The sequence below is a fragment of the Parambassis ranga genome, chromosome 1 (genome assembly GCF_900634625.1).
Source record: "Parambassis ranga chromosome 1, fParRan2.1, whole genome shotgun sequence".
Lineage (NCBI taxonomy): Eukaryota > Metazoa > Chordata > Actinopteri > Ambassidae > Parambassis > Parambassis ranga.
This window is the reverse complement of record NC_041022.1, coordinates 22106659-22116995: the sequence shown is the minus strand read 5'-3', so window position 1 is coordinate 22116995 and position 10337 is coordinate 22106659. Positions and strand designations below refer to the sequence as shown.

At 40.4% G+C, this 10337-nt stretch overlaps 1 protein-coding gene across 4 annotated transcripts in view; it reads left to right on the top strand.

Moving 5' to 3' along the window:
• Window positions 1-466: 466 nt before the first annotated feature.
• The window catches only part of LOC114438487 (ubiquitin carboxyl-terminal hydrolase 34-like), a 33791-nt gene continuing 23920 nt past the window's right edge, over window positions 467-10337 (top strand). For 3 of the 4 annotated variants that reach the window (XM_028409913.1, XM_028409903.1, XM_028409893.1), the window contains exons 1-6: window positions 761-803; window positions 5397-5487; window positions 6801-7365; window positions 7484-7534; window positions 9618-9767; window positions 9907-9974. In XM_028409913.1, the coding sequence (XP_028265714.1) occupies window positions 761-803; window positions 5397-5487; window positions 6801-7365; window positions 7484-7534; window positions 9618-9767; window positions 9907-9974 (968 nt within the window). Of the gene's footprint in view, window positions 804-5396; window positions 5488-6800; window positions 7366-7483; window positions 7535-9617; window positions 9768-9906; window positions 9975-10337 lie in introns of all 4 variants that reach the window. The other variant, XM_028409883.1, reaches the window with a different exon arrangement.

The following is a 10337-nucleotide window of genomic DNA, read 5'->3' as shown; positions in this document are numbered from 1 at the left end:
AGGTATTCTGTAATGGAAATTATTTTAAATGGTTGGATGGTTTCTTAAGCAAGAAAGAACGTAGTGTTTGCAAAGTAATGTTCTGTTCTTGTTTACATATGACGTATGATACACACATGGCATAGCATACTATCAAATCAGTCCTTGGATGCTACGCTAATTTATGCAAATTCCACTGAGATTACCAGAGATGGTATGTGGCTATGCCAAAGAAATACACAAAAATAAAACTTCAAATTACTGCTTTGCTTAGTTGGGCTTGTGTTTTAAAGTTGGTCAGAATGTTTCTTTCTATAAATCATCAGCTTTTGTGCAGCACTGGCCCTTGCACTCATGAAAAAAAGTGAAAAAGATGTAAACGTTACTTCATTTTAGAGATATCGCGATAACACCGAAGAATAACGAACGGGCGAAGGAGACGAGACGGAAAGTCCCGAACTACCTACATGCTGTGTCGCCCCCCCTCCCCTCCTTTTTCAACATGGCTGCTGTGTCTACTCTCTCAAGTAACGCTCAGATCGGAGACTGACTCGATTTCTGCCTTCCAGTGTCTCGTAGTTTTTGGTGTACATCAGCTTCGCTTGGATGCAAATCACATTCTACACCTTGCGGACTCCCCTGGTCTCATTTGGTGGAATAACCTTCACCAATCATTCCCTCCACTGGGCCTTTTTACCCCCAAAACAACCAGCTGCCAGCCAACAACAGTTTCCAGTGCAATGGTTTGAGTAGCAGCACTCAGTTTGCCTCTTTATGAACAATGTGTGAAAACTGCGCCGAGCTGGTGGAGGTTTTAAATGAAAGTAAGTAAACAAATTGTTTTATTTACACCACACGGTGCTGAACTAGCTGCTTGATGTTAGCGTCGCTGTCCACTGATGGAAGCATGTTAGCTTCGTGGCTAGCTAAATATAACTGTCTTTTTTCTTGGTTAGCTTGTCCTTCCATGCAGGCTCTGCAACGATAAAACTGCAATACAGACTTCACATGTTACATTCGGTGACAGTAACGTCTTACTGTCAAACTGTGTCCGATTGATTGAATGCTGCCATTTCCCATCCAAACTGGCTGTTTTTTGGGCCTGTCTGTCAAACACTATACACAACTCTAGCTCCAAAACCGATTCAAATCGTATTAACTCGATTAGTTTTGTAAGTGACACCTCAGTCATAAGTTAAAACACTTTAGTACAGTTGAACACCCAACAAATTCGACATATTTAGGGATGTCGATATTTTAAAACGCAGGTTGCACCGATTTGGAAGTTAGCTAGTTTAGCTAGCCAGCAGTCTGACTTTGTTTGATGTGTTTGTCAGGTCAGTCTGCTAGCTGTCCACTCCGCTGCCACCCATTGTTTTACCAATGGCCACATTCAGAGTTCACAATGGCCTAGTACCTCCACAATACACTAGTAGTTAATAGAACCGACACGAAGATGATGATGTTGATTTCTCGAGTGTTTTGGCGAGTCTTTACAATGTTATTAGCTAGCTGCAACTAAGCTAGCCTTAGAAAATTAACGGCTGCATCGAGGCGCATATTTTGGCATATAGCACATCGTTAATCCGCATGCATTTTTCGACTAGATATATGTAGCATAATTAGCTCCTTTCCTTGACCATCCTGATGGCAATGTTAAAGGACATATTGCCTTGAAGTCCCATTTCTACATCACGGCTAGCTTAAGCCAACAAACGTAAATACAAGGCTGCATTTATAGCAGAACTTAGCCGTCCAGAAGTGCTAACCAGGCCCTGCAGCACTTAAGGACGTAAAGACAACAGCAAACATATCCTTCCTATACCAGTGGCCTTAAACTCGCGGTTGCAGGAAATATTAACAGGTTATATTTGTGTAGCAGTCCAACCCATTGTATGCTATTGATCTCTTTCTCTCCGTGTTTATAGGAGAGAGACGGAGAGATCCTCTCAGGGAAACTGCTTTAATGAGCAGTCTTGCACCTGACCGTAGCATAGCTCTCCACTCCAAACATAACAAACCTCGGGTGTTACTCTGCTGCACCACGTGAACTTTCCAAAATATAGCTGAAGTTGGTTTAACTGAGAAGGAGGAGGAGTAGTACTTATTTGGGAATATATCATAACTGTGTCAGAGTGTGAGTAGTGTGGCTGACTGATGGTGCTGGGTCAAAATGCCTGCCCTGGAAGGGTTGTCACTTACAGGTTATTTATTATATTATATTGTGCCTTTATTTTTGGCTGCAATGCCGTGTGTCATCATCTCTGGGTAGTCTTGGGGGAATTACAGGTGCTAGGTGGATAGAATACCAGACTTTGAGTATCAAAACAAAATTGTCATACAAGTTTTTTTTTTAACAAAGAAATGATTGTTGTCTTGTGCTGAGTTGGGTAAAATTAGACAAAGGTCATTGTTTTTGCTTTCCCCTTGTTCAGCTCATAGCTGATAATTGCTGTTTTTTTACCTCTTCAAAAGTGAAACTGGTTTAAGTTTGTTTTGTGTTTATTTTGTCGGTGGCAACAGAACAATGCTTTAACTATTTCACTGATACAAACCAGCGTAAACACTGCGGATGGGCTGAGATGGTTGTTCCACAGCTGGGTGCTGTCAGCTGCGGCAGCTCTGTCAACATGACTGGCAGGTCCATGTGCTGTGTCTGTAGGTGACCTGTGACCTCAGATTTGCAGCAAGTATTTGTGTGTGTGCGAGATGAGGGTCTCTGTTTACCTAGTGTTTCCCAACACAGGGCTAACTTTACAAAAAGGTGGCAATATTCTGTTTTTCACGTTTACAAACTTAATATCATTGTTTTGATGAGTTGATATTTTAGTAATGAAAATCATCATTTGATGCATGCTGATGAGAAGTTTCTTTATTTGTGAAATTTCAGGATTGTATGATGCTTTGGTTAGTTCACTGTCTCACTTACAGGGACATGTTAAGTGCATTTGTTTTCATATTAAAATAAATGCTACTAAAAGTAGGTGTGAGGGACAACAAAATGGGTTCATTCACGTTGAGGTGACAGTAACCAATGACCCAGTACCAAAAAAAAATGTGGTAAAAGTTCAAGTGTAGGACAGTAGGATGACACGCACTCCAAGCATATGCGTATTTAAGAGGGAAACAACCACAGTTTCTCTAAAGTTCCATTTTTGAGCACCTCAGCATTTACACAGGCATGCACCAACATGCTGAACCAACCTTCTACCTGCTGACCATGTCTAACAATGTTTTAATACTCAAAGAGTAGAACACAAACAGGGTTTTCGTGTGGGCTCACAGGTGGTGAGGTTATTCTAGAAGAATTGTTTACTTTCTGGACATATGAAGTTTGGCGTTGATAGCAAGGCGACCTTGAATGCCAGCTGTGAGTTGGGATTGACCTAGGGACAGTAAATCATGTATTGCTATGCTAGCAACATAGGGACCAGTGAATTTACCACTTTGATGCAGACTGAATATTGCAGTGCTTCTTTGAAGGATTGTTGTTACATTTTGTTCAGACATTCATCATCCTCGTAGGATCAATAGTTCTGTCCTTTGCTTTGGTTGTTGAATTTTACTAATGCCATTATTGATGATCGTTCATTTTCAGCTTTAATTTGAATTCTGTGATGAATTAGTATAAACTAAACTTAAAATATCAACATATTAGTAATGCTGTTATGTGTTGGTTCATCATCCTTGATTCTTCACTGAAAAAAACTTAGATCCTAAGTTTTAATACATGTATAATAAGATGGAAGTGTATGTTTCTAGCTGACACCATTTATCACCAACACACTGTACATTGTACCCGTGTATTTCTAGGACATCTACATGTAGTTGTGAGGTCATGTTTGAATATTGAAGAGATGTTACTCATGTTTAAATGAACATACAGAACAATTACATTGCAATAACAGCATAGAACAGTCAGACAGCATAATAGAATGAATTAATGACACACACTCCTGTCTGCGATGTTTTTGACATATTTTGCATTCAGAGTGCTTCAGATCTTTTGCGGCCCACACTTTGCTGCCTTTAAAAAGGCACTCCATTTGAACAGCATTTATTATAGTGTCACAGCTGGAACATTCATATTTAAACACAGCCAGTCTGGCTGAACATTTCAGTCACTGCTGAGCTAAGGAGTGTGATCACACATTGAAGTTGTCTCCCTCCTCTTTGTGTGTTTACCCATGCAGAGTTGCAGCTGAGTTCAGTTTTACACCCATGTTTCTCTTCCCAATTACTAGGGTGAAGGTTTATCTCGAAGCCTCAGTCAGTTTTTTTTTCGGACCTAAAAATGTATCGGATCAGTTTCATTGAGAAGTTGTGTGGATATGGTCTAGATGGTGGATCCAAGACTGTTGTTGTTTCTTGGTGTGCTGTCTGTCCAAATCAGGTCCACGATTCAGTAGACACAAGATTCCTCTGAACTGGGTGTGACTTTAAAAAATATATGCAGTAGAGCCATGTGAAATGTGTATACCTGGGTAGAGGTTACATGGGTTTAGGTAAAACACTGGTGGTCATTTCTATGTCTAGAAGTGATGTGTTGCTCTTTTTTCACCTGAATACAGTTTCTCCTGTCTCCTCAGTCGTTCCTTGTCAACGGCAGCCATCCTAGTTATTTTGAATAGTGGATCTGGAACGTTCTTGAATGAGTCATCACGTTAAACTAACTCTATTTTAGATAAACATTTAAAATTAGTGCAGTAGGGTTTGAACCAAGTGGAAGAGATGGGGACGGGATTCCAGACCCATTTCACAGATCTTTTTTTAAATAAATATGACTGGTCAGGCAGCATGTTAAACTAAACTAATGGTCAAGTTTCTCTGAGCAGCACAGTGTCATTGCGTATTTTAATATAAACAGGGACTTTGATTTTAAAAAAGTGAGACTGATTCACTCCTTTGATCAGCGTTTTTGAAGACAGCTGATCAATAAGTATCAGAGCACCTTTAGATCAGCAATCTTCTACATGAAATGTCTGCAGTTCCATTTTAAAGACAAGATTTAATTAACTTGACTGTTCTGAATCTCTCAGAATGCTTTAGCATGCAACCAGTGTTATAAAGATGCAGCAAAAGGAAATTTGTATTATAGAGTATGGTGTGTTCCCATTGGGATAGCTGGTCATGAATACTGTGAATATTCTGTAAAGGTTTTTTGAAACACACTGCACACATCCATCCATCCATCCATCCATCCATCCATCCATCCATCCATCCATCCATCCATCCATCCATTACAAGGAGATCTGGACTGTCATTTAGGGGAATCTATTTTGTTATTTATTTGTATTTGATCAATGAAATGTCACTTTCACATATAAATAACCTCATACATAAACTATACAAATGTGTTCATCATATTCCTAAATTCATCAGCTGTTCTCTAACAGGTTTTTTTTTTCTCTCCTCAGTATCGGATGCAGACGGCAGTGAAGGAGGCTTCCAGCTAAAAAAGGAACATGCCCTGCGGGTGCTGGGCTACATCAGTTCCTGGACACAGAGGTCAGTGCTGCTTCCTTTGTAATCTGACTGTTAAGGAATAAAGGAATACACAGGAATAAATCAAGGCTTTACTTGATCTTTTGTGCCTTAAAGTTTCAGGATCTCTAAAACTGTAATACATTGTTGTATTGTGAAATGAAAACCTTCAGCTGTTTTTGCAATCCATTCCTTGAATGATACAGAACCTAAAGACTGGAAGTAAAATACTCAACTTTGATTTCAGGGTGGTAAGTAATTCATGAAACATGAAATGTAAAAATATAAATGCCGGGTTTGCTTTATATGGGCAAACTAATTCTACTGGCCTGTAATGTATGGAGTTAAGGCAGGGTTCTAGTAAAAATGTATTTCTTTGTCTCATCAGTCAGAAGATAAGCATACTGGTGTATATTTAACCTATAGCAGCTTCAGAAAGCGTGTGTTTAAATCCTACTTTCTGCACACACCACGAGCCCCTATCTCGCATCGGTGGCAAGGTGCCACCACAAATTGCTACCTGCTCTGTGGGAAACACACAGTGTGTTTTCAATATAAACAAGTACTTTGATGAAATTTACAGTACCTTACTGGTCTGTTTGATACCGATTGATTGGAGCACCCTTACCATCCTCATACCATGTTTGCCAAAGTTTTCTTGTTCTGACTGAACCTAGTGCAGTGGCCCAATATTTTTACTTTCACATCAATATCTCATATAAATATACATGTTTAACACGGTATTTCCAAGCTTAGGGCCGATTCCTGTTTAGTGAGAGCAGCACAGACTCTTAATCTGCTCTGACAGTTGAGGCCAGCCAACGACAACAAGACACAAGTAATTATGGCTTGTTTAGTTTGCTGTTTATCTTGGGTCTGTTTTTATTCATCCTGCTGGAATGTTTTTATATTTGGTGTCTGAAGGAGACACTGTGCTGCTGAACATCCTAAATTTGCTGTCTCATTCCTCCTAAACTACCAAGAAGCAGTTTCCTCGTCTGTATGTGTGTCCATCTTTGTAGAGTTTAAAAGCATTGCAGTATAATGCTGAGTTTGATGGTTGACAGCGATTGCTTGTATACAAAGTTATAACTCACTAAGGAAAAAGGAAGTGATTTCAGTAGGAACTTGGCCTCGGCAAAGTCAATGAGCAATCTGTATAATGTAGCTGACGTACAGAGCACGTAGTACAGTGACACTTGATCTATGTGTCACCCATAGCTTTCTGAAGACCAGCTGCAAAAGCTACACTTTAGTGAGATCCTGATCTGGTTGGTTCCAGAATCACACTGACCACTTATGGTGATTGCTTCTTTAATTCTACTTTTGTCTTTTAGGCAGTGTCTGTGCTGCTTCAAGGAATACAAACATTTGGAGGTCTTCAATCAGCTGGTCTACGCCCTCATCAACCTGGTTATCGCTCAGATCAGCAGCCTGAGAGACCGGCTCTGCAGTTCCCAAGATCACACACACAAAGGGGTTGTGTCTGGGGCGGAGGGGCCGGGGTCTGAATGGAGCAGAGGTGAGTCTGCACCTGGCTCTCTCCCCCAGCCTGCCTCGCCTGGTGAGGATGAACCTGTGAATGTGGAAAGAGACTCTGCTGAAGAGGATGCTGACACACCTGACCTGAACCAGAATAGAACCCAGAGCCAGGATCAGGGGGCCAACCAAGCAGTTGAAGCACAGGTTGAAGCCCTGGGTCCTGGGGAAGGCAGCAGTGAATCTGGTGGTGGTCATGATGGTGCTGGATGTAGCAGTGATGGTAACAATGACATCCAGGATCCCTTCAGCTCCTGGAGCACGGAGGAGAGGGAGAAACTGCTGCTGTGTGCGGCCAAGATCTTCCAGATCCAGTTCCCCCTTTACACAGCCTACAAACACAATACACACCCCACCATAGAGGTAAGAACAGGTCTAAGATCACAGACCTGACAAGTACGCTATCTAAGCAGGACTCACATTTGAACAGAACCTTGTTCATTTTGTTGACACGTGTCTAAATTTGTGGTGTTTTTTTCAGGACATATCTGCTCATGAAAGCAACATCCTTGGCTCCTTCTGTGACATGAACGTAAGAAATTTACATTAACTTAATTGTATTGAGTGTTTTCATTAGGGATGTCCCGATCCGATTTCAGACTCGATCGGAATCGGACATTACCTCCCGATCAGGACTCGGATATATATTTATCAGGGCTGTCAAAGTTAATGCCTTCTATGCAGGGTGGCTCTGTGTCTTGTAGTGTAGAGGTATGACAGCTGCTTTTGGCGCGAGAGGTCCTGGGTTCGAGACTTCAATGCTGCGTGTGTGAAATCTCCCAGTGTGGCGGTAGCGCGACACACACACACAGGTTTTGCTGCAATGAGTGCCTTTATAGAGAGTCCGGAAAGTATCGGATCAGGACTCGGTATCGGCAGATACTCAAAATCAAATGACTCAGACTCGGACTCGAGGGCAAAAAATCCTGATCGGGACATCCCTAGTTTTCATAGTGCTGCTGCATTTAGTTACAATTTGTTATTTTAACACCTGCAGCAGGAAACAATTTAAAACATGAGATTATTCGGTTTTGAAATAGACTGACATACATATATTTAATTCTAAACCTATTATAAATAAATATTGTTTTTTTTTTATTTTTGATTGTTTCAAGTCAAGTAAGTTTATATGCTTTAAAATAGATATTGGGTAATAAATTGCCTAAAACAAACAATAAAACCTAAAATGACGACATCCTGACAATAAAACCTATTTGTTAAAAAAAAAAAAAAAAAAAAACAAACGGCATTTTAGAATAAGGGCAGTAAAAGTGCGGAGGACGTCTTATGGCACAGAGTTCATGAACCTCAGCCTTGGAGAAGAAGATGCATTTCAGCCTTGTTGTATGAGCTTTGAAGCTGCACAGCCGTCTGCCTGAGGGCAGGAGGGTGAACAGGTCATGGGCTGTTGTGGTGGGCTCCATCATCATGTTCATTACTGTGGTTTTGCACCTGCTTATAATAAAAAGAAGATAAGAAATTTAGAATGTATTATAAGAAAATATGCACATTCCTCACAAAATCCCGACTTTATAACACAGCTGCAGTCTGATATGTTCGTTGCATTGACTAAGGTTGAAGGTTTTGATAATCGGCTGTCCTGAGAGGTTATCTCACTTCTGACATAAGGAACCTGATTCCCAGGTGGCTGAGTACCCAAATATAAACATAGTCTGAGGTGAGGTTTCCAGTTTCCTCCCTCAGCTCTGTTGTGGTCTTGAATCAATTTTATGCTGTTAACTCAGCTGACATTTGTTTGTTTTTATATTGGTGACTGCATATGTCACAGGGATAGTAAATCTCCTTCTTACTTTCTGTTAGATAATAATTTACCCATAATTCAGTTCTAGTGTCAGTCACTTTTAGTACCAGTGCAACACAGATTTCCTTAAAGTTTCCCAAGGCATTTGCCATTTCATGACAAAAAGTGTAGCTAGTTTCTGGCTCATGATGGCCTAACATAGTTTTGGGTTATGTGTTTAATACCAGTTCTGGGGTTTTGGTATTGAGGGCAGGTCTCTGTTTATCCAAGTATTGTCCACATTTCCTGCCTTCTTTGGTTGTTTTGTCAACACCTACATTATTACTGTGTGCCAATCCTCACGGATTCCATGCTAAGGAGCTCTATTGTGCTCCAACATAAACATTGTTGGGAATCATAATCAAAGAAATTCTTTACTTCTAAACCGAACTCATCATCTTTTCCATGTGGTACTGTACTGTCAGTAGAAACTCTGCTGAGAACTTACGTTTTACACTACAATCTGGTGACTTTGGCAGGGAATATGCTTTGGTTTCCTGCAGATGAAGTTACTGTCCTCCAGAGAGCAGTAATGTGTCCCTGGATAATCTGTCTGTTGGATGGCTTTCACCTTCCCACCACAATAAAGTTTTCATTAGGCTCAGGGGCAAAGGGTTTGGAATGGAATTAAGAAACGGCTGTAAAACTATTCAGCTGAAATATGAAGGGAAACTACCACCTCAAATATAAAAGCAAATACACATTTGATGTTTTTTTTCAAACTTGAATTGATACCCACAACAAAATGTATTATTTATGTTTATATTTATATCAGGAAAGTGGACAGACGATGTTTTTTTCTCTCATTTTCTAGGATGTAGAGGTGCCTCTGCATTTGCTGCGCTATGTCTGCCTATTCTGTGGGAAGCATGGCCTCTCCCTGATGAAGGAGTGCTTCGAGTCAGGCACTCCTGAGAGCCTCCCCTTTCCCATTGCCCACGCCTTCATCACCATTGTCTCCAATGTGAGTCTTGCCAAGCAAACAATGGCATTTTTTTTACACAATCGTTGTGGTCATTTTCTTTTGTGTGTATTTTAATTCTTGCAAACATTTAATAAAGAAATTCTAGCAGCATGTTATGTGATAATGTTTTTGCCCACAGATCCGAATATGGTTGCACATTCCCGCTGTCATGCAGCACATTATACCTTTCCGAACCTATGTGATACGGTGAGTTTACAGTTTCAGTTGTTTAGAACTAAAGCAGCATGTGTGTCTCAGCTTTGTGCAGATGTCCACAAAGTCGCACTTGTTTACTGTTATAGAATAAAAAAAGTGATCTTCCATACACTGTCAATTCATCCAGTAGGTATCATTGGATCCATACGCATCACAATTTCATATCAATAATCACACGTGGAAGGATGTGGGAGAACAAATAGATTAAGACAGATTTGCCTTCTATTTATCTGAACACCTCAGTATACTATCCAACAACTTTTCCACCCAAAGCAGACAGTTTGTTAAAATCTTAATCACAGCACTTTTAATGATTTGGTAAATTGCACGCAAACTTCATTTAACACGGTTGTA